The 25,298-nt window shown below is 38.4% G+C and overlaps 1 protein-coding gene across 1 annotated transcript; it reads right to left on the reverse strand.

Moving 5' to 3' along the window:
• Positions 1-7,300: 7,300 nt before the first annotated feature.
• On the reverse strand, positions 7,301-25,053 carry dgat1b (diacylglycerol O-acyltransferase 1b). Its single transcript, XM_062422321.1, has 17 exons — positions 24,663-25,053; positions 23,214-23,301; positions 20,959-20,999; positions 20,230-20,315; positions 16,618-16,670; positions 16,305-16,410; positions 11,894-12,022; positions 11,143-11,208; positions 10,923-11,026; positions 10,453-10,491; positions 10,234-10,275; positions 9,921-9,965; positions 9,266-9,378; positions 8,755-8,820; positions 8,239-8,326; positions 8,064-8,126; positions 7,301-7,560 (listed from the first exon to the last, which is right to left on the reverse strand). The coding sequence occupies exons 1-17, from the start codon at positions 24,908-24,910 to the stop codon at positions 7,411-7,413; spliced, it is 1,527 nt and encodes a 508-aa protein (XP_062278305.1). The 5' UTR covers positions 24,911-25,053; the 3' UTR covers positions 7,301-7,410.
• Between the last annotated feature and the right edge of the window lie 245 nt (positions 25,054-25,298).

The raw sequence follows: 25,298 nt of genomic DNA on the forward strand, positions 1-25,298 counted from the left end.
AATGGTCTGAATATTGTTATTTTAATGCAGAGAACTTGTATCTTTAAAACACTGGCATTTACAGTGGGTAGGGGTTTCATTAATTCCAGTCTGCATCTTATGATAAAGGTGAATATGAATGAAGAGTGATATGTTGATGAAGATCAAGAAGGTGACAGTGAGAAAGAGAGTCTGATGTGCCTCATGTTTTCTGAACATGGCTATAGAACTACAATATATAGTCAGTTAATCGATTAGGAAAAATAATCTGCAACTATTTTGATAACTGATTAATTTTTAATTATTATTTTTTTTAATTTGTAAAACAAAAATGCCAAACTTTCATCTGTTCCAAACACTCATCTGTGAGGATTTACTGCCATTCTTAGTCATATGTGATAGTAAATAGAATATCTTTGGATTTAATGTGCATAATTGGTCGATAAAACAGGCAATTTGATGACATTGCCTTGGATTTTAGGAAACTGTGATGGATTAATCTTGAAAATTATCAGCAGATTAATCACTCAGAGCGTAAGTGGAGAAAAACTAAACTTCAAATTCACCTTGACCTCTACAAACAAAGTCTTTGTAATTTTAACTATGAGTTACTCAAAGCTAGACAGCTACACTTTTCTGAAATTATTAATAAGAACATCAACAACACTCGCAATCTGTTTGCTATGGTTGATAAGCTTACAAACCCCCCTAAACAGATAGCTCCAGAACTCCTTTCCACAGATAAATGCAATGAATTTGCTTGCTTTTTCAGTGAAAAAATCCAGTCCATAAGGTTATATATCAACACAAATCAACAAAACAATAAAAATACGCAATCCCTAAGACCTCCCAGGAATAACTCAACTGCGATGTCAGAATTTAAAAAAGTTGACCAAAAAACCATAGAGGAAACAGTTCAGCATCTAAAACCATCAACATGCTGTCTTGACAAAATGCCATCAGACTTTTTTAAAACTATTGTGAACTCTGTCCAAACAGATTTGCGACAAATAATAAATAGCTCACTTCAATCAGGCACGTTTCCTAAACCCCTTAAAGTAGCTGCCATTAAGCCACTCTTAAAAAAGAGAACGCTGGATGCTTCCATGTTAACCAACTACAGACCTATCTCAAATCTTCCTTTTATAGCCAAGATCATTGAGAAAGTGGTTTTTAATCAACTCAGCAATTTCTTGAACTCCAGTGGCCTTTTTGACAAATTTCAATCAGGCTTCCGACCTCACCACAGTACAGAAACAGCTCTTATTAGAGTTTTAAATGACATAAGGTTAAACACTGACTCAGGCAAGGTGTCAGTTCTGGTCCTGTTGGATCTCAGTGCTGCGTTTGACACTGTGGATCACAGTATACTGTTGAACAGGTTGGAAACTTGGGCAGGACTCAGCGGAACAGTCCTAGAATGGTTCAGCTCCTACTTGGAGGATCGGAGTTATTTTGTGACCATTGGAAGTTATGAATCCGATCGAGTTGCTATGACATGTGGAGTTCCTCAGGGGTCAGTTCTTGGACCCCTTCTGTTCAGTCTATATATGCTGCCTTTGGGTCAAATTCTGCAGAACTCTAATGTAGACTATCACAGTTATGCAGATGACACGCAGATATACCTAGCACTGTCCCCGGATGACTACAGTCCAATACAGTCATTGTGTCACTGTTTAGAGCAAGTAACAAATTGGATGAACCAAAATTTCCTTCAATTAAATCAGGACAAAACTGAGGTAATTGTTTTTGGCAATAAAGAGAAGAGGATTGCTGTCAGTAAACATCTCGAGTCACTCTCTCTAAAAACTAGCGACCAAGTCCGAAACCTTGGCGTGCTGATAGACTCAGATCTGACCTTCAGCAGTCATATCAAATCAATCACCAAAACAGCCTTCTATCAGCTTAAGAACATATCCAGAGTGAAGGGTTTTATGTCTCAAACAGACCAGGAGAAGTTGATTCATGCTTTCATCTCCAGTAGACTCGACTACTGTAATGGTCTTCTGACTGGACTCCCACAAAAAAGCATTAAACAACTGCAGCTCATTCAGAACGCTGCAGCTCGAGTTTTAACCAGAACAAAGAGATCAGAGCACATTACTCCAGTTCTAAAGTCTTTACACTGGCTCCCAGTCAGCTATAGAATAGATTTTAAAGTTATGCTACTGGTCTACAAATCACTGAATGGTTAGGTCCAGAATACATGAATGACATGTTAGTAGAATATAAACCCAGTAGAGCTCTGAGATCTACTGACTCAGGTCAGATAGTGGAGCCCAGAGTTCAGACTAAACATGGTGAAGCAGCTTTTAGCTGTTATGCTGCACACAACTGGAACAAACTACCGGCAGAACTGAAATCAGCCCCAACTGTGAATATTTTTAAATCCAGGTTAAAAACACTTCTTTTCTCCTGTGCTTATGATTGAGCTCTTTCAAAGCACTTTAAATTTTAATCTTTCATTTGCACTCTATGTCCTTTTAATGATTTTAAAGCAAATCATTATTTTATGCTGCAATCTTATTTTTAATACTCAATATTATAGTATTTTATTCTCTCTTTCTATGTTTCTGTACTTTGTTTTTATTATTAGTGTGTGTGTGGGGTGGTGGGGGGGGGGGGGGGTATGTATGTGTTGGATGATTGGGTTTTATTTTTATTTCTCAAATTCCATGTTTTTTCAATTTTTTCTGTTAAATGTTTCTTTTATGTAAAGCACATTGAGTTGCCACTGTGTATGAAATGCGCTATATAAATAAAACTGCCTTGCCTTGCCTTGCCTTGTTGAAAATCCATTATTTAAGAAAAGGCTTTAGATCAGATATGATGCACTGCAACTGTCCTCTCATAACTACTTTCATGTGATGTATTAAAGATAAACTCATATAAACGCAATTCTCACACGGCTGAGGTCAAACATCATGATTATTGATGCTCTCTTCATCCTGAGAATTATTTTTACCAACAATGGAGGGTAGTATCATCGATCTCCCAAGATGATTAACTTGTTTCCATCGTTAAATGTATTAAAGAAGTACTGAATATGATACTGAATATGATAAGAGGAAGAGATTGAAAACAAAGTTAAGTATCGTGTTGTGGTTGATATATTCTGCATTGTGGATGTGATAATGAGGAGACACACAGTTTGACAGAAGAAGATGAAGAAATACAAAACGCTTCTAGCTATACTGACCTTTTCAGAAAATGTATGAAAGTGATGCACAAGAAGTATGTTTTAGATACATGACATTAAACCAAATTGATGTGCTATTGCCAGACAGGACATACCCATAAGAAATGTTTGAATTCCTTGTAAAATGTGAATAAATTGATTGTATAACTTACTTGACCAGTAATACACTTTGAATGTACAAAGTTATACATCAAGCAAAACTCAAAAGCTAAATTAAATGCCTCCTTCAAGCAGCTATTTAGGATACATGTATTGTTTTGTGCATCAGTTAAATTACACGTCTGACTAAAAGTTGTATTCAAATGTAAGGCTCGGTCTGTCTCTTTATAACTCGTCCCTGGACTTGCGCTCCATCCATCTTGCAGGATGAGACAGGTTTGTGTCTCCTGGTTTCCTGTCTAGAGGATCATCATCACTCACAGCTTGTCAGCGTTGCTCGGAAAGATCCGGAATAACGGATGTCAGGAGAAGAGCCATGGATCAACCTGTTACTGAGGATGAACAAAAAGACAATGAGCAGGATGGGGACAGAAAAGGAGAGTGAGGGGGGGTATGTGAAAAAGTAATTAGACAAAGCAAATGTGCAGTATATCTGTCTGTGTAGGTGTACAAATGACCCATGGATCACTATATGTGTCTGTGTGTGTATATGTCTGTACTGGTACAGGGAAGGCAAGTCAGTGTCCAGCAAGGGGAACTGGAAAGCTTTGTTTATGTCAGGAACAGTCTGAATAGTGAAGATGGACGAGGGATGACGATGTTTCTGCACTTTTTACTCCACTCCCCCCTGTTCTCTCGTGGTTATTTGTCAGGAATGGGGGGGGATTACTGCTGTCCTGCAGTGAACACTCAGCTAACCTTTTGGCACTGGTTGCTGATATCTTCAGTTTGATGGGAGTTATGAATAATTGATTGCTTGTGCAATAAATTACACGTATTCTTTTTAGTAAGATGTGAGATGAACATGTGAAAAACCCACAACTAGAGTATTTATTGTTCAACAGTGTGAGACTTCAATTGTGCACCTGTCAGTAAAATGATGAATGAACAATGTATTAAAAATAATTAGCACATTATCATACAGCCAGTATTTATCAAACCATATTAAAAATGGTCATGTGCTTGTTTCCAGTGGGCCCTACATGACAGATAACATTAAAAAAAAAAAAAAAAAGAAGCTCAGTCCCCCTTATACCACTGCTGAAATAGTGCATCAAGCCCTTTTTGACATGAAGAAAAACCCCACTGGTATACATTTTTAGTGTGGGCTGACACTCTATATCGTATTGTGTATCCTGTAAAGCTATGTCTGCTGTCACATCTACGTTCTAATCTCCGCTGACGATTGTTTAACCAAATGTCACAATCACAGAGCACGTACAGACGCGCCTACAGACACTTTGTGATTTGGTGTAGACTTGCTGTTTAATTTACTGTCAGCGTGACAAAATACAGATTCACAGACCTGGCCTTGCATCTCTGGATAACAAATCTAAACCCATGCACACAGACACACAGACACACAGGCACACAGGCACACACACACACACACACACACACACACACACACACACACACACACACACACACACACACACACACACACACACACACACACACACACACACACACACACACACACACTGATATTTTGTGCCCCTGGATGATATGACCCTTGGCAAAGTGGTAAATAATGTGTGCTGCTGTCTTGACATTATTTTAAGCCTGGTAGGTAGCCTAATAGTGACGACTCTGATTAATGATGGTGGTAATGTGGTGTGGTAAATGTCTGTGAGTGTAGTTAACACTAGAGAATCTGAGAATTAATACACATTTCATATGGAAACGGCACAGAGATGTGGTAAATGTCATTTGCATTTTATGTTTTCAATAAAATGTCTGTCCAAAATGACTTTGGTCAGTGATTTTTATTTCAAGGCATGACATTATTATTGTGATCTCAGAGTAGTCATAGAAAATGAATAAAATGAGGATATGCTACAAAAGAGACTTTCGGGTCCTTTTAAAGAGCAATTTGATACAGGAAATTTAACATTATTCATAATGTGGGATTGAGCAGAATAGAGGTACACTATATTTTAAGAAAAGATTAGTTTGACCAACGTTTCAGGATTAAATTTTGCTTTGAATAAAGATATGACTGGAGCACAAGGGTCATATCCCACCTTTAGGGAAGGAGGAGTCGGGGGCCTGATGAAGCGTCAACCTTGATGAGAGCCAGAGCACACATTAACCTCAGTAAAGATATGTGGAGCTGAATCACTGCCTGAAGGTATATTGAGGGTATGGATTCCCTCAGAGCCCCCCAACAACATATAAGCAATCAGTGACAGAAAGATTGATGTACTACAAAACACTGGATCAGTGTTAAGGGGCCAGTACATTTAGTTTTTAGGGGCTTAAAGTAGTGTTTCCGAAGCCTTTAGGAATGAATGGTAGTCGTTGCTGCTGGAAAATGACTAAGTGCCTTGTGAAGATAGATCTCAATCACTTGATGGTACAGAGAGCAAAACTGCAAGATTGTGGATAAAAAAAAACAGGTTTATAATGATGGCCAACTTTTTAAACTTTTCTAGCCGTGTGATCTGATTTAGATTATTGCGGCATCTAGGGAGATGCATGTCTGATAGATTGGCATTTGTATGACATGCACTGGTATTATTTTCACAGGTCTACAAAATCTATTAATACAGTCTCCTCCATCTTTACATGTACAGATGAAAGAAAATCGGAGCCTTATTTAAAAGCCATTCAGCAACTAAAGACTGAAAAGAGATTCTTCTAGACTGGTTTAATAGTCAAACAGGCAACATTCACTCACATAATCTTCAGTTTACAGTAAATATCTGCTAAAAACACCTTGAGATAGACTGTGGACAAGTGACTGTGACTAGTGTCTAATCCCATACAGATGATATTTAACCATATACTGTAACAGGGTTTCACACTAGAATAGTGTAGCTCAAATATTTAATCCACTTAATTATATGTGGGTCAGGGATTCTCTCCTTGATGACTCTCCTCTACAGGAGTAGTACAGAAGATCAGTAATGTGATAACTTTTCAGTGCTTGTTCACTGAATGACTGCAGATGCCCCAGACTCCAATGTGCTGAATGTACTTCCCTCACTTTGTCTGTTTATCCATTTCAAGTGTCATGTTTACTCACATAGAAAAACACTTCTTGACATAAAATAATCCACACTTAATAACACAACCTGAATAGAACTCTTTATTTTAAGACACACACATGTTGTATTTAGACACAGATATAAATACAAACAAACATTAAAAAATATCCATTCATATTGAGTACCGTCTGTTTTTTATTTATATTTATTTTTTTATTGCTGATCAAAAAAAGCTTTTCTAAGTGTTGAAGTGATTGTATTTGTGCTGTATTAATGGCACTTCTGGTAGACACACAAAAAACATACACATAATGTTGGTCTTTTCGTGACTGAAAAGTGACATATCTTTGAAATAAAAGTTATATTATCAAATCATCATATATCATAACAATCCTGCCTACATACATTCATTTTGTGTAGTGAACATGTTCTTTCTCGCAGTAAAACCTGACAGATTAAGGCCGCTGTGGCTCAGGATAAAGGAAGGAAGAAACACAGCAAAGAATATATCTCGTTCATAACTTCTACCGAGGCACTTTGATCATGTTGTCAACTTAACATATGACAAAATGATTGACCTTACTGTCCACAAACAGCTGAAGAGAAGCATAACCTCTACGGTAAAAATCTATAAAAAGCTGCATGTTGCTGTTTTTGCAGTGAAAAAGGCAATTTGATAAATTATCCATTCAACTAACATTTCAGCTAAAACTGACCATCTACGGTTTTTCCAAGATTATAAAAAATCACCTGAGTAATACAATGCACTACTACTGTATATCACTTGATACAGAGGTAAAACCTGTCTCCCTTAGTTAGAAAAGAGTTTCCAGATTAACCTTTTTTCTACACTGTCCTCTTTAAATATTCTACAATTTTTAATCTTTTCTGAAATTTCCATCTAATCTAAACATTTTTATAATCAGGATGAAGCTAATCCTGCCATATAGGCACTGTCTGTTTCTTTGCACTTAATGGTAGTGATATTTATGTTTCTGTTTGTTTGTCTGTATGTATGAATTGCTGATAGAAGAAGAGTGAGACCAGTTAAGAAAATCATAGTGTGTGTGTGTATGTGCATCAGTCAACCTCCTGTCTGTTGTGCAGGACGTAGTAATCATGGACGTACATCAGGACGGCGAATGGCTGGCCAATGATGATTGACATCCACACAGCTGCGTTGCCGTAGTTACCACGCAGAAAACGGCCTACGAACCAGGCTAATGGAAGCTGATGAGCAAATAAAATAGGTAAACATAGAAAGTGATTATGTTTTGAAAAACTAATAACAGTCTGAAGTTTTCTGTGTATGTATTTGTTGTGTGACTCAGCACATTAAAGTGAATAACACAAAGTCAGCAAAGAATAAGATGCACTTAAGTAACCTATTTTTCTGCAAACCCCCCACCCCAAAAAAAACATGATACATCAAATATGCCCTCCTATCCTAATGAGGTCATTAATTAAGTTAACAATACTCAGGCCAAAGCCAAACACTGGGAACACCTTTTAAAATGTCCCATAGGAGTCAAAAGTAACATAATCCACTTGTCTTCATACACAGATGAACTATTTGTGCCACACTACCAATACACAAAACAAAAAATGCTCTAGCCATATCACAATTCATTTATCACAGTTTTCAGTGAAACATTTTTAGCACAGTGCAGTCCTGATACAAGATTTGTGTTCACCACAGCTGTATCTCTTCACAAGTTATATGCATCAATTACCTGAGCCATCATGCCCATAAAGGCCCACAGTCTGAACATCCTCAGAGGAACGCTAACCAGGTACTGAGAGCAACAGACAGACAGAAAAGTGTTAAATCACTTCAACTGAAAACGTATGAAGTTCAACGTACAGCGTTTACTACAGTGTTCACATAAGCAGAGAGAGTGGTCTTACCTCATGGAAAAAGGCAGACAAGAAGAAAACTGCTGATTGGCTGACCATTTTACTAAATCCCGTCCTCAGCAGCGGCTTGTAAAAGTGACTATAAAACAGACAGAAGAACAGATGAGGAAAGTTAATGCATAGATAGAAGGAGTGATGGACATATACTGCAGAGAGTCAAATACACTAAACTGTCATTATTTAGTTTATTTATGTGTAATACTGTATGTTGAAATGCATGGCATGTAACTCTCCATGCTGTGAGGCTTTAAAGCATTTAAATGATCTTTCATTTCCTTTGTCTTGTTCGATATAACCTGACTGCATTTACTCCTGCTGCAGTGTTAGTGTATCTGGATCTTGCTGCAGGCAGACGCTGTATTTATTACTAACACTTACTTCCACAGTCAGATGAATTGGTTTCCCAAATACATCACTGTGCCTTGTTAAGTCTGTCTCCCTGGGTTCACTTGTGAACCAATGAATTTCATTGCTCCGTCTCAGTGCGTTAGTGTGCGAATAACTCACCGTAGACACCACTTGTGAACAGGGATGTTCCAGTTCTGCCAGAAATATGTCACCGTCTCAGAGTTCCTGAACGAAGAGCATTACAGGGTCTAAATAAGGGATCTAAGGCACTTTCATTAATATTGATGAACACGAAAAAGGTCTAGAACCTTTACTGACACGCAGGAAAATAAAATGAGTAATTATCCCAAGGTAATTATCCTATATTAACAGACTAATATCAGCAAATAAAAGTGCAATACACAAGTCATCCAATCCCACAGACATGCATTTATAACTTGACTTGACATCTATGACTTTACCCATCAATCTGTTTTCCAAAGTACTGAAAAAATGCTTCACATGTGCTTACAGACCTGTACAGTTCTCAAATTTCCATTTACAAGTGTGTATGCACATCCAGGCATCAACCACCTCCACACTGCACAAGCCCAGACAGTCCTTCCCCACACTCCATCACACCTCATAAAATTCATAAACAACACAGACACAACCACACACAGGTACGCACCACCAGTCATTGTAGAACTGCCTGTCTCCAAAGCGCAGCAGCTCAGCTGAGAAGTTCAGAGATGAGTGGAAGAACCAGTAGAAAAACATCAACCACAACAAGTGGTTGGGAACCTGGATAAGAAGAAATGTTAACGAAAAAAAGGATCAACATAAACAGGAAAAGGATATATGACTGTTGCAAAAGAAAAACAGGTAGCGATGCCAAAACTAAGTACAAGCAAAAGCCTGAAGCAACTTGCTTCCAACCCACACTATCAACATAGTGCCAAGATATACACGGCAATATACAAACTATGGTTCAGTAAATGCTGTCGTATGTGTAGCCGTTGTGTAACCAACTTGAAAAATTAAAACTAATCATAGGTTCAATGCTAAGTCAAAGAGGTGATTGATAACACGTGTATTTGCTATAACAGTGAGAAATGATCACTGGAAATGAAACTGAACAATATTTTAAGTCCAAAACACTATCGAAAGAGGTAAAATTCATACTTGTGGCATTTGTTTGTTCTTATTACTGACACTACTGTTGTGGCTCTTCATGTCTTACTGCATGTTTTGCTGTTTAATTCTTTAATGTTCTTCTTATCAACTAAAGACAATAAACATTAGTAAATGGTTCTTATATTGTTGTATGTTGGGTTTGCACTCACAGCTAATCTCAAGAGTCTCTCAGTCATCCTGGACAGATCCATGTCCTACAGCAGGAGATGAAAGAAGAGGAAGAGGAGAGGAGAGGAGAGGAGAGGAGAGGAGAGGAGAGGAGAGGAGAGGAGAGGAGAGGAGAGGAGAGGAGAGGAGAGGAGAGGAGAGGAGAGGAGAGGAGAGGAGAGGAGAGGAGAGGAGAGGAGAGGAGAATGACTTGTAGATTAACAAACAATGCTAGCAGCTCCTTGACTTTGAAAACAACATGACACCATGTTGGTTTGTGCAGCTCAAGCTTCTCTGTCATTCTATTGTCCTCACCTCAAGTGGTTTCATGGAGCTTTGAATGATGGGAATCATCCACTGATGGCAAGAGAAGTAAACAGTGTTCAGATGCTTTTAAGACATACATTTTACATAGGAGTAATTGCTATATGTTACAATATTTCAATCACAAACTTATCCCCTACAATGAGATTTTAATTACGTTACTGCATTGTTGGAAATTAAATTTTGATGTATACAACAGTTTTGGTTTACCTGTTGAGTAAGACCAACTAACATCTGGATGAAGAACAGCTAGGGTCAAAGAAAAAGAGAGTGAGTGGCATTATTTCACAGTGATGAATTGTCATTATTACCAAAGGTCAACAGAGAATATGGGAAGTGCATTACCATAGATAACAGAAAGAGGTTATCTACAAAGAGCTGGGTCATTACTACAGACAGATATGGTTTACATATCCTACAGATCATGTTGTTTGCCCTATTGGACTCTGAACCATGTCACCTGATTTCAACAGTAAGTTTTTAAAATGTTACCAAAACCTTTATGACTGATGAAGAAATGAATTAATCTTCCTTTTCACCACCGTGGATAGTGAATTCTAACCTGTCAACAGCAGGGTGCGTGCACTTTTGAGTACAGCCTCAAAAAAAGGTCCCTCCTGTGTCTGTGCTGACCACACAACTACGGTAAAGGCAGTATTCACTGGCTGACATTTCCTCACCATCTCGAATAGCCTCCTCAGCAGGAAGCTCATGCGAATCTTAGGGGAGCGAGGAAAGTTGAGCTCATAGCACAGAGTTGGAGCTAAGGCAAAGTAGTACATGTCTACAGAGAGTGAGGGGGATAAATTTGACAGAATTAATCAGTGAAATTCCCGAGGTAGTGGTGAAAACATGATGAATTTCAGTTCATATGAACACTACAAAGATGTGTCTGAGTACCTCTGATGGTGAGGTTACCAGGATAACACACCTTACGGTTGTCACTGAAGTGCTGTGCTGAGGGACCTGTGGGAAACAATTCAAATATGCAGACAAGTTATACCGCATAATATGTTTTATTGTACTCATGAAATTCCAATAGACAGTAAACGACTCTTCACCTGCTATCTTAATCACTTTCCACCGCAACCTCTGACATACTGTATTATAGTACACACTGAGCAGAAGGGGAGGGCGTGGGGTGGGTGGGCACACGTGTCAAGATGTGTAGTTTTTTTGTGTGTGTTTATTTTGGACACTGTTTGTTGTATTTTCTTTGTCTTCTTTTACAATTAAAAATGTAGACTGCGTTCCTGTCCTCCACTATGCATTCCATCTTTAATAAAACACACTTGACAAATAGACAGTAAACGAGCCAAACACAAAGCATTGTTTGTTTCATAGTCACAGGAGTCAAAAGAGTATTGTAGTGGTTACCTTATGTTTAACTGTCCATTTTTTAATCTAATATCTGCAGTAAAACATGTCTGCCATTAGATGTCACTACAACAACATGTGCAAAGACTGCCAGACCATCTAGAAAGCAGCTAAACCATTTTCAAATAGATGTTACAGACATCTTACAAATAACTGTAACAGGTCTGTATAATGTCCCTGCTCATCTATATATATATATATATGTGTGTGTGTGTGTGTGTGTGTGTGTGTGTGTAATTAATGTTATGTGTTTGTGTGTGTGTGTGTAACTTACATGACAGTGACCTGGACAGTTTCTTGGCCTTGGCAGTGCTTAGTTCTCTACACCACTTGTTGACGTCCTTATAGGAGTACAGCTTTAGGAACAGGATAGTGTAAGTACCAAGTGCAAACGCACCGCCAACTGGTTGAGAGGGAGCGAGATGACAGTTAATACCGTGATGAGGATAACGCTGTAATAACAGGCCATGTTAGCAACTGATGTACAAACAGTATGCATCATCATCAAGCTTTATTTTGGCCTGCAGCACATGAAGAAAAACTTTATTGTTTTCAAACCAGAATACATACCAAAGAAAGACCATTTAACAAAACACCCAACAAATCCTCTTAAATAAGAAAGAAACATGCAAGGTGAAGCCAAAGCTAATTATTGCATATCCTCCAATATTCACTGAGACACCAAATACTTTATTGTTTGCCACTTAATTCTCATTCTTAGTAAGATAAGTGTAGCATTAATGAAAATAAGTAAATAAATAACTTGAAACATCTTTAAACAAAGATAATATTATTCCACTGAACAATGTAAAGTCCATTAACACAAAGTACCAAGTTAGATCGTACTTTTGTACTTTTTCTTACATTTCTCAAAAAATGAGTGAAGACAACAAAATTGAATGAATGACGAGAAATGAATGACAAGAAAGAGGCAGTAGAAATTATGAAGGGGGGCAAATGAGCAGAAGAAAGAGTGTGGGATTGAGAATGGAAGATGAAGAGACAGGGACAGAATGGCAGGAAAGAAACAGAAAGAGTGAAAAAGGAGGTGATAAAGAAAAAGAGAAGTTGTCATTTGATCTTGAACAGTTAAACAAGCCTAATAAAATAAATGATATCAATGCAAAGTATGAGAGCAACTTACTAACTTTCACACTATCATTATATAGTCACCATGTTGTTTAGCAAACAACACACACACACACACACACACACACACACACACACACACACACACACACACACACACACACACACACACACACTACAGGCCAAACAAGCAGTTTACCTACCAAAGCTTTTATCAATAGTCACCATATGCTTGATACAAAAGGATCAAGCAGAACAGAGAGGAAAACACACACCAACATTTACTAACACACTCATACACTTGCACAGGCACACTGAGACACTCAAATAAAAAACTGCCAGTTGTGCCAACAAGGGTGAGGTGGAGGTCAGCACACCTGGCATCAAACCCCAGCAGATCTTATCCATTAACCATCTGTCTCTCTGGCTTAATGTTGCTCCTAGACAGCCACTGCAGATAGTGATCATAGAAGAAAACACGCACCCACAGTAAAGGAGCTTACTGTAAGTGGTAAAAAAAAAAAAAAAATGCCAGAGGAGCCAGACATCACCCCCTAAAATCATAAATTTGACTGTGAACTCACAAACACCTACTTTCAATTATTATATATATATTTTTTAAATCTCAGCTCTGTTGACTGCATGTTATGTGTTTTTGTGTTTTGTCAACAGTCTACAATGGCAAGAACAATAACTGTAATGATTCATGGATTAAAATTAACGTGCTTACAGTAGAGACAAAAAAGTTCAAACAGGTTCCACGGCATGAATGTCAGGTCGGGCCGAACCAGGTAACATGATAGCTGTACCTTAGATGCCAGTCGGTTGCTTTCAAAAATATACGTTTGGCTCTATGATGTGAACTTGGACACTGTGTTTAACCTGCTGCACCTGATTGTATTATAGTGCTGTGCAAACAAATTTATATTTTCCTGATGAATTAAAGTGAGAGCTGTTTCCCAAGATTATCTCACATATTACACATGCTACTCTGTGTGTAGGCATGTGTGTGTGTGTGTGTGCGTGTGTGTGTGTGTGTGTGTGTGTGTGTCATCGGGTGCCTCAGATACCTGCAGTAGTGAGCATTATTCTATGTGATAAAGGCAGGAAATGTCCTCAAAGTGTACTAGTTTGAGTGTTCCTGCTTGCCCCAGTCTTATATAACTCACATCAAGAAAGGTAGCAGACTGTTCAACAGCTGTGCAGCTGCTTGTCAAACATACAACGTATGCAGGACTTCACTGTAACATCCAGTTTGTGTGACTAATTAAAAGTTTTACTATCAGTTAAGAAGATTTCCAAACAGGAATTGTTATTATTTTAAGCTATATTAAATACTCATTGAGTTGTATGCCTGGATCATGATGATTTATTAATCTTACAAAATATGTATATTTTAATTTTACTAAAGTATATCTTAAATGTACTGAATAGTTTATATTGAGATGTGCATAGAATTAGATATAGACAGCTATTTCTATTTTTTTTTTAATGTAATCCCAAAAATCGCTTGTAGCAGACTTATACACATTAAAGGACATCAAACGCAGTGGGAAATAATGAAATAATGGCAGCAGAGAAAGCAGAAAGTAGAGAACAGTTTCCCCTCATCGCTACAGTATTCCTCAAAAGAAATCAAATAAGATTTGAAATTAGGTTTGAGGTCAGATTCTTGCACTGTGCTTTATGTACGCTGATTGAATACTGGTTGCATAAGAAGAATCCAGTTAATGTAATAGCTCCCTTCACTCACACACACACACACACACACACACACACACACACACACACACACACACACACACACACACACACACACACACCTGCCCTCTGTCATTGCCCTTCCTGTGTGAACAGCAGCGCTGAGAGGAGAACAGACAGACAGATGGACTGACTCCTCTACTCCTTCACCTCCCAGTGAGAGAACAGATGAGAGCAGAGGAGAGGAAGAGGAGAGGAGGAGGAAGAGAGGGGCTAACAATGTGAAAAGAACAAAGAGAAAGAATTAGATGCAATACATTAAACCTGTTATAATGACTGGACTTTATAACAATGAGTCTCTAGGCCAAGTCAACATTTAAAAGCCTAATAAATTCAAGAGGACAACCAAATTAACACTGCTTACACTAGAAACTCACTATCTGTCTCATAATGTGATAAATGTCCCCGCTAAAGCACAGAATAAAGGACAGAGGTTATGCCAAAAAATCTGAGCTAAATGCATTATGTTAATGGTGTGAAACACTCCTACTGCAGAAAGTTTGTGGGTTAAGTGACAAATGAGACCTTATCAGCAAATAATTTTACATGTTCAAGTTCATTATGGTTAAGGACACAAGAGAAGAGTGTATAACTGCGCAAGAGCATTGCTTCCCAACCTAAGGGTCGGGACACACGTGGGGCTATAAGAGGAATATAAGTGGTCACAAGATGATTCATCCAGTAATGAGGGGTCACAAGTTGGTATAGCTTGTCATGGTGTATTAAAGGGTCACTAGCACAAAAGACTGAGTTACTGCGATGGAGGCTCAAATGGATCAAATTTTACCACAATGAATGCAAGTTGGCCTGGGGTAATACTGGAAGTTAGATGACTACCTTAGTTCCCCAAAATGAGAAATGTGCTCCATTTGGGAAATAAATAATTATTCACAAGCCGGTAGAATTTCATGTTGAATGGTACTAAAAACATTTTTTTTAACCAAAAACATATGCACGTATGGTAATGTTTTTCAAAGGTTGGATCTATATTTTGACATGAATGATGATTTTAATGCAGATTCTAGTGTGCTAGTGTATCATGTAGTGTACAATAAGGGGAATTTATCAAGCATGAATTGTATGGTTTGTGGAGGGCGGCCATAGTTTCTGTCAGGCAGCATGATGAAGATAGAAGACAGCGACCCCTGGATGACCCTGCAATGCAAACCACACCCACTTTGGCATCACCCCTCTTCTCCTCTCCTCTCGCCCCTTTTCCCTTTCCTCTCCTCCTATTTCCTCCCCTTTCCTCTCTCTCCCCTTTCCTCTCCTCTTCTCCTCTTTCCCCTCCCCTCTTCTCCCTCCCTTTTTCACTCGCCTTTCCTCTCCCATACTCTCCTTTCTCCTCCCTTTCCTTCCATTTTCTTCTGTTCTTTTTTCTACTCTCCTCTCTCCTTTTCTACCCTTTCCTCTCTTCTCTCCCCCTTCCTCCCCTCTGTACTCTTCTCTTCTCTCCTTGTTCTCCTCCCCTCCCCTCTTTTCTTCTCTCCTCTCATCTCCTCTCCTCCTCTCGACAGAGCCAGCTGGATATAATCCAGTCATGACCAACTGGTCCATTACCACTAACAGACTCCAATTATGACTGGGTATAAAAGATGTCTTTTAGTGCACTATCAAACTGGTCGACTGTTTCTCTAAAGGGCAAAGATATGAATGTCCTCTTAATCTTTATTACAATGACATTTTCTGTTCTATACACATGGCTACATTGTAAAGTATAAATGAACAGAGAGTAGTTTAGCATCTTAATATCTTAGTCAACTATTTGTCTCTGTTATGCACAGTAGTTAGTAGTAAATGGCAAGCCTGCAGAGGTAGTATGTTTAACATTTTACCTGGGGTCACAGAGGGGACTATAAGGACCACTGCAGCAGGGAATGTTAGCATGATTGCAATGTTGATGCAATGGACCAGAAGACCCACGAATTCACTGAATGAACCCTGAAAAGAGCGTGAAACATCAAGACATTATCAACCACCATCACCCAACTAACTGTCATTATTTTGGTAGCAATTCCTTAAATCTTGCTATTCATTTGTTGTTAAACTTATTCTAAAACACAGCAGCTAAACATTCATATTTTAAGTACTTGAATTAACATCCAAAATGCTCTGATGTTTAATTGCAAGTAGGGTTTCTCCACTCACCATTGACAATTGCCGTTCTGTATAAAGAGCCACCAGAATGAACACATTGCACACTGTGGATGAGAGATTCATGTCAGTTCCTCTTAAATAATCCATCTTACAACTTTATTTTCCTTACAAGCCCACTTCTTAAGGATCCCTTCGGGGTGACAATATGAACATGCAAGACTGTGTACAAACATATCTTTCATTTTCCCTTTTTTATAAATGTAAATGCAAGTTTTTTTCCTACCAGTCATGAAATTAAAGATCAGAGTTAACTGGTTACATTACTGGGAGGAAATGCGACAGGAATATACAGAAATTGCATTGTGAAAGTCACTTATCAACTTCCTGACAACTACAGTATACTGACAGTAATACAGTATGTTGTTGTCACTGTTGAGTGAAGACCTTTTCTGTCCAAACTTGTCAATGTTTTTCCTCATTCCAAGCAGATTAGACAAAGTTCTTAAAGGCTTCTTTAGCCTTAAACCCATAGTAAACATACAGAGGAACATGTGATCATTCAGCTAAAGTGAAAACATGACTCTAACCAAACTGGATCAACAAGCTTCTTATGTGAAAATATGGTGGTAATAGGCTGTATTTGTGCTAAGCAGAAGTTAGGAATTGAAAATTTGGCAGGATTCAATATTCTTTAAATCATGAACTTTATAATGGAACCAATATTTTAGATTAGTTTTACACTGTTTAGTCTCAAGTCGAATACATAAGTTATTTAAGCTTTTCTCCTACCTTTTTACCAGGCCCCTGCTCTCACACACACAAACAGATACAGTCACAGACTCTCACATAATTAAACAGCAACACCTGATGAAAGAAATGAGGCAGCACTAACAGAGCATATGTGTTGCACAGCACACACCAACTGCTAGATACATGAATGTGCATACACAAAACATATTTCACTGTTGCTAATTTGGTTTCCCGCAAAGAGCTTGTTTTATATTAACTGGCATTTAACACTTGTGTGTAAAATGTGCATATTATATACATGGAAATCAACTGTGCATTAACATTTAGTTAATTTCTTAATCAAAAAGCATTTCTTCAGAACATCTTATAAGCCTCATACTCAAGAAGGTGCTGTAGTGAATGAAGGCCAGAAAATAAAAATAAGACTTGCTTTTCATTTAAAGGACCAGTGTGTCATATTTAGTGGTGTCTAGCATGAATTGCAGCCAAATGAAAAGCCCTCCCCTTCCAAAAATGTAGGAGAACCTACAATGGCTGTGAAAAGCCCTCTCTGGAGCCAGTGTTTAGTTTGTCCTTTCTGAGCTGTTGTAGAAATATGGCAGTGCAATATGGTGGGCTCTGTGGACCCGCTCCCTACGTAGATATCAGGGGTTCATTCTAAGGTAACAAAAACACAACAATTCTTAGTTTCATAGGATATACACTAATTAAACTTATGAATGCCACTAAATCTTACACACTTATTTTTTAACTACTATAATATTCACATTTTAAAAAACAGGACCAAAAATAATGTTTCTGTCTGATTCTGTGTGGAGAGATTTAGGCTAAATTTTTACCATGCTATCGAGCAGAAACGTCAATTTCTTACTGCAGGTTAACTCACAGCAGAATGAACTTAAAGGAAGCGCTGCTATGTAGATTGCTCATTATCTCGACTAGACTAGGCAGGGCCACACTGATGGCACATAATTGCAACAATTGTTCCATTTTAAGACCCTAATCAGGTCATTAGCATGTGATTCCATCTAATCTGGAGTGAACAAATGTGTATACTGCAAGACATTTTGATTGCAGCTATCCATAAGCATTGCCATACCAAACTCGTTCAACTCGTTCAATATTTAAGTCACATGCTTGATTTGGACTTCATGGTAAACTTACTGCTATGAAGGCACAAGACAGTTTCAAGAAGAAACAAATGCCTTGCAGGCAAAACTCTTTTTCATGTGACAACAACCACACAAACACAGTATTTAAGCTAATTATGCACACGTAAAAACTGTGAAGTGTGAGTGAACATTTTATTCAGTATGTCTTCATTTGCAGTTGGTGTGATATAAAGTAGACCTCAAAAATTTACCTCAATTTCTGCAATAGGAATATGAACGACATTTTTTTTACCAAAGTAAGATTTATATACATACAATAAACATTTATTTTAGTTTATTGAAACATACTGTAGTAATAATGTAGTTGCCAAATAGCAACCAAACCACATGAAACGGGTAACAGTGGTCCACATCTGGTTTCCCAGGGCAACTGGACAAACTAAGGAGAGGGTTGTTCTTTGTCACAGATCAACACTCAACCATCTGAATCTCTTTTGGAAACAAGCCTGTTGTGCATCTTCAATAAACAGCAACTACTGAGGTTGTATGTGCATCAAACTGGAACAAACAGCACAATTTACCACCGGTTTCAAAAGCTTTCATCAGGTATCTACGTGGTACCTTTTAGGAGATATTTTGGAAGCAACAGACTTGTGCTGACTTGTAATGAAATACCTGACATCAGTGTAAATTTCATTTCATTTTGGTCACTCATTGGCCAGTTGCCTCAATGAAATACTGTTTAGTCTTGTTTTCCAAACTTCACCCACTTGGCTATCACAAAATGTAGACTTCTCATTTTTTTTGGGCATTTGTGTGAGTAAGTTGCTGAAGTGACTCTAATAAGTAATGAATGCCTCTGGAAATGTGCTGCTTTACTGCCCATGCTACTGTAAACAGACTCCCATTCTCACCATGTTAGTGCAGTCATTTACCTTAACTCCATCCATCTCTCCCTCCCCCTCTCAATTCTTCTCTTGCCCTTTGTCAATGCAGCACTTCACACCAGCTCTCTACTTCTCCTTTCTTCTTATCCCTGTATCCTTGCCCTCTCTCTAACCAATCACTTCATGTTGTCTTCCATTCACTACTTTCCCAACGCAGCTTCTCTCCTTTTCCTCCACTCACTTCTCTCTCTCTTTCTGTCGCTTCCTCTCGCTGCAGTACAGTACCAGTGTGCAATATATCAGTATATAGGGCAGGTGACTGCCCCTCCAGAGACAGTGTGAGTTGCACCACTGCAGACTTGTACTGTGATGTAGCATAAAAATAAATATAAAAAAAACTTTGAATATAGCATGTGCCTGTGTGTGTGTCCTTAAACAAGGAATGGATTGACATTGGCAAATCACACCAAGTATTAAAGGACAAAAAAAACCTAGAAACATGTTCACTGCTTTAAAAGAAGTTCAGTGAATTCATCCAGTTATCTAAAGGCTCTTTTATACAGATATTCTGTATTACAGCTGCAAAGAAGATCTGCTGTTAAGCCTCTTTTTCTTTTTTAATACTAAACCAACCAAAGTAGGCATAATCTTGCTTTTACTTAGCATGTTGGCGTTCCAGATTCAGAGGCGTGACGTGTAACTCAACAGCGCCAGCTCCACGTTGGTGTCTGTGTCGGCTTGCCCTTTTATACAGAAGTTGATCCCGGTTTGTCGTTTATCTCTGTAGCCGGTTTATTGGCAGAGCAACTCTGCACCACAAGAGTTATGCTACTTAATCATGTGACTGTCAGTGACTGTGGTATTACTTCTTTGAGTTTTGCCTCACTGAAATGTTGCCCCAAATGTTTACCTACCAATAACCAAGCATGTTGCCGGCCAGCTATAGGGATCCTTCACAAACAAGGAAACCACTTGAATAGGATCCACCAAAATGCCGTACCTGGCAAACAAAACAAAGAAAGGACTGATTAAAAACTGAAATAAAAAATGAAGGATGGACAAGTCATACGAGGCTAGCTAGATGCATGCATTTCAAAAATGCAAATACATTTTATTTTCACTACAGGCAGTTTGACTTGTCGTAACAGGGAGAGCACAGGTATGGTATAACATTAATAATGGCTCAGTTCCTTTCAAGTGTCCAAGGAAGCCATTCTGGTGAACCATCATGTGTTGTACAAGGGTCATGAATTTGTAAAAGCTGAATGCGATTCCGCCATCATTAATATTGTTAATGGCACCTGTGTTGTTCTTGCTTTGACATGCTGTGAGAAAGGTCTGAAACTGGCTCACCTCAATGAAATTGGTTATTGTTGTATTAATTACACCTTTGCCTTTTACTGCCATGACATGACAAAATGTATGCTGTTGAAAAGATCTATTGTCAAAGTAAAGCAATAAAGATTAAGGATTAGTAAAAGCACTCTTGTACTAGGAAGGAAGTTTGAACTTTTTGTGGATCTGGTCCTCTCCGTTTGGTATATTTTAAACATACAGGAGGCCTCTTGAAATAAAAGGTAATAATGTGAAAAAAACAGAGAAAAAACATAACATGCTCCTCAAAAGACTTCAAACTTACTCACCTTAACAGGTTTTCTAAGAAGAGGCGAGCATTGCTCAGTACCTGTAATAAAAAGCAAGCATTATGGATATTTATCAGAATGTCTTTCAGTTTGTTGCACAATAATACTCTCTACTCATATCTCCCTTTTTATGCTTCTCTTATCATTTGCTTTGTCACTTCTTTCTTCTTAATTGAATAAACCCATCCCTTCATATCACTTCTCCACTTTTCTCTCTCCTCCTCTATACTTTTCTTTCTCCTTTCCTCTCTTTCTTCACTTTCCCTCCTCTCCCTTTTCCCCATCTCCTTCCTCTCCTCAATACATTCATCCTGCCCCTCTCATCATCCCCTTTTTTTATCTCTCCTCTTCACTCTCCTCCTTTCTAAACGGATTGTAATATCTCATTACCCGACACAAAGGCTCTATGCCTGGGGATGGGGAAGAAGTTCAGTGGGAATGAAGGAAAACCTCTTGCGATGAACACAACGATCTGTGTTCAAAGCCTGGATTAGCAGAAAGCAGGCTTTGCTAGCCTCGTCTCCTCTCTTACTCTTTCATATTCTGTAGCCTCTCCCAAATATGGAGGAGGAACTTCTGCAAAAGGTGTTGAGCTTGACATAAACTTGTCAATAACATGAAATAAAATCATATATTTTACTACACTTGCACATCATTTGGGTATTTTTGAGAAAACTGACATTTAACAACAACAGGGTTTTGGGATTTCAGGTTTATCAGTATTTTATCTTAACTCATAGAAGACATCTACCTATACTGTAACATATTTAATTCAAACTATCTTAGAATAAGGTTGATATTTCAGATAAAACATCATGCTGAGACTTACATTTTTTACAGTGTGTTTAAGATGGCAGGAAACCAGATTTGATACAGAATCAGACCCAGTGAGTATGCTTGAGAACAAGCAGGTATTTATAGAACAATCTAGACTAATTCTTCTTCATTTCATTTTGATTTATACGATTGTATTAGTCCACACCAGTGGATTATCTGTTTAGTGTCCACATTCTCCTTCTTGTTTATAGTCAAGTCTGTGATGCAAAAGAGATGATGAAAACCAACTGGACACAAATTGAATTAAACCAATAATGCTACACAAGTGATGATTTGTTTTCAGTTTTCATGCATAAATTTAGACATGGATGACAGTGTTTAACCAACACATTATCACTAAACTCGTATTAAAGAGTGCAATAATTTAAGCTTAAGAAACTGATATAGTAATTTACATTATTTCCATAGATGTCTGATCTAATCTTATTAAAAACATTTGATGTAGAACAAAAGAATGCACAAAGACATGTAAAGAAGGGACCTGGCAGTGTTCATGAAAATTATATCAGTCTTGAGAAGTAATATGTTTAAAAATGCTGTTTTTCTGTGCAAACAAGTGTTGTCAGTTTGTTTCTTCAAGAGACGGAGACCCTGAACAAATGGTGTGATGTTTAGTTAAAGCAGGAGAAATTTCAGTTCTGTGTCTGACTCTGTAGTTACTTATCTTATGTTTCAACTAGGGTCAACCTCTAAACACTGATGATTCAAATAATCAGTCGAAAAGACCTTGACTCAACTTGCATTTCACAATAAACAGATTTGTTTTATAGGACTTTAGAGTGGATTGTTTGCTGGATTGTTTGCATCTTTAGCAGGGGCATTTGTGTGGGGGCTACTTCTCATAGCTGTATGTAAAGTGGAGACAAAAAAAATTATAATGTGGAGTATTTCTAAATATCTGTAGATAGAAGAAGAAAAAGCAAAAATACAGAGGCTGCTAGAAAACAGAAAAACACATCAAGGACAACATACTGTATGTACTGTGTGATTACAGTTGTATTGAAAACATGGTTGTATGATAAGAGCTGTATACCGGACCAAAAATGGCTTCAATTCAGTTCTATAAAAATTGCTTGGCTAAAAAAAGTCTGGCCAGAGTGGGATTTTTTGCTGCAATAATGTGAGTGGCCACTGGGAAGAATCAGCTGAGAGCACCCGATCCAGCTCTTATAATACATCTATGATTGGAACACAAAACAAAAAACCAGCGAGTCTAAAGTGGAACTAACTTGGCTTCTTAACTCTGCTGACAACGGAAAGAAACATTTGTCCAATTCTGCTTTCAAAAGCTGTTTTCATTCATCAACAATATGTTCTGTGTAGATGGAGAGTCAAATCATGTTTTCAAATGTGTCCTTTTTTGTCCAATGACTTGGAATTGTGTGTATCTTGTGTATGTGTTCATGCATTGGTCTTACCAGCATCACCACACACCAGTTGAGAATTCCTCTGTAATTATTGTAACCACTGGCCGAACTCAGCAGGGACTCCTGTGTCTTGTGACATCTTGAGCAATGAAAAACAGTACATGTATCAACAATCAAGATTAGTTAAGTTTATTTTTATTTGACTCCAACATCATCATATCATTTGCACAACAAGTGAGGAATAATATTATAAAGAACATTTTATGAACAAAAAACAAGCTAAATTGGTTTGATTGTGGACAGGTGTTTGTGTGTGTGTGTGTTTGGACTTCTGTTACTGAAAAACATGCAATCTGAGGCTTCTGTGCTCTCTGCATTTGTCACTGTGGACCAATATGTGTACTGAAATGTGGAGAAAAATACAAGAATCTTCTCTGCTCATTCAAAAAGACACAAAACAAGGGCAAATTGCACTCAGCAACAAAACTTGACGGGTGTGTTTGTGCAAAATCGTTTGTGGGTAGGACCAGGGCAGGGCAGATGGCAGGTACCAAATCCACAAATAAGAGCTTTTTTATTTGAAAAACATGAGAGCTGAAAATTAACTAAATTAGTTGTATTTCTATTTAAAAAAGAGAGAGAGAGAAAAAAACAATAGTGGGAGTAAGTAATGTAGTAATTGGTGTATGTCCGAACACCACCAACTACAACAGAACGCCTACGGTCCCAAATGTCATAATCACAGACAAAACATGATTTCGTAATTGGAAGTGATGGTCATTATTTAAACCTACAGGATTATGACATTTTTTTGGTTTTGTCATATGTTTCAATGTTAAATTATGCTGAGGATGTCGCTTAAAACAAAAATATGAAATGAGATTACAGATTGGGGGCAGACACATCAGGAACCAGCGGCAGCTCCCACTTCACAATTTTATAAGAAAAAAATGTTTATGCTATTTGTGAAGTTTTCACAGTTGAAATTGATCTCGTTTTTTCAGAGTTGTGTTCTATTGGTCTCCACACAATAACCAAATACCAATGATGGTGTATCACCATTAGCTTACAGTACATACTTTAGTGTACCCCTCCACCCCATTATACGCCCCTGAACAATGAAACAGCCCACAAGGCATAGTTTATTACAGAGACAGACACATGGTCCAGCCATGTAACTCAGATTAAGTAGGCCTACTAAAGTTTTGCTGACTCTATCAAGCAGTAGTGAAAAGTGTGAAATAAAATGAGAAGGAATGGGTGACATCAGTGGGCTTGCGCAGGACGACCCCAAACGACCCTGGCTGCTCACCCCTCTCATGCTCATTCAAACTAGCTTTCCATAGCATAGGCTACTGGCTTTATACTAAGATAATACTAACTTGATGTAAATATAATATAACGTGCGGTTTTTTAGGCTTACGCCACATATTTAGACAAATCAAACATCCCTAAACTTTCCATAAAATAAACTTTTGGTAGCTAAGTTTTAAAACTCACCCGAGTCTTTCACTTATGTCACCCCTGGGTTTCTTTTTCTCCTTCTTTGATTTAGACCGGACTGTCTCCAAAGAGTGGTCCCGTTTTCTCTGGCCGTCGTCTCCTTTTATGTCAGCGGTCACTGCGCTCTGACACGCCGCCGCAGAACTCCCGGTCACCGGCTGCAGACTCACGCCTCTCCCCGCCGCCGCCAGAGTAGCCCTTCTCCTGCGAGTGGAGGCCCCGGCTGCGTCCGACTCACCCATCATAACAGAGAGGAAAGACACGAATATAAACCCCAAAGTTCACCTCAGCAGCCAACTTTAGATAGTAACATGCCTGTTGCTGCTCCTGACAGTCACTTAGGCGTAGTAACCTGAATGAAAGGGGAAGTGAACTGGCTGCTCGACTAGTCCGCCCAGCGCTCAGGTTTCCGCACTGTGACACAACGGAGGGAGTGTATTCATGACGCCACATCAAACAAAACAGTGTACTGTTGCTTAACTGTGTACATTGTAACTGACAGGTGAGTCACACCCCGGGGAGTTAATTCAAAGAAGATATATGAGGAGCCATCCATGCAAGTCTAGGCTGCGGGCTGCCATTTAATCAGGGACTGTGCTGCTCATAGGCTACATGGTGAATACCAGCAGGTTA

Source organism: Scomber scombrus, chromosome 7 (genome assembly GCF_963691925.1).
Source record: "Scomber scombrus chromosome 7, fScoSco1.1, whole genome shotgun sequence".
In the NCBI taxonomy this organism is placed as follows: Eukaryota; Metazoa; Chordata; class Actinopteri; order Scombriformes; family Scombridae; genus Scomber; species Scomber scombrus.

Excerpts from the sequence above, each read along its gene's own strand:
- dgat1b (XM_062422321.1), bottom strand. The coding sequence starts at position 24,910 with ATGATGGGTGAGTCGGACGCAGCCGGGGCCTCCACTCGCAGGAGAAGG. Across the intron at positions 21,000-23,213 it reads ACTGGTGTGTGGTGATGCTG|GTACTGAGCAATGCTCGCCT; the intron begins GTAAGACCAATG and ends TTTTTATTACAG. Across the intron at positions 8,127-8,238 it reads TGTCTGCCTTTTTCCATGAG|TACCTGGTTAGCGTTCCTCT; the intron begins GTAAGACCACTC and ends TGTTGCTCTCAG.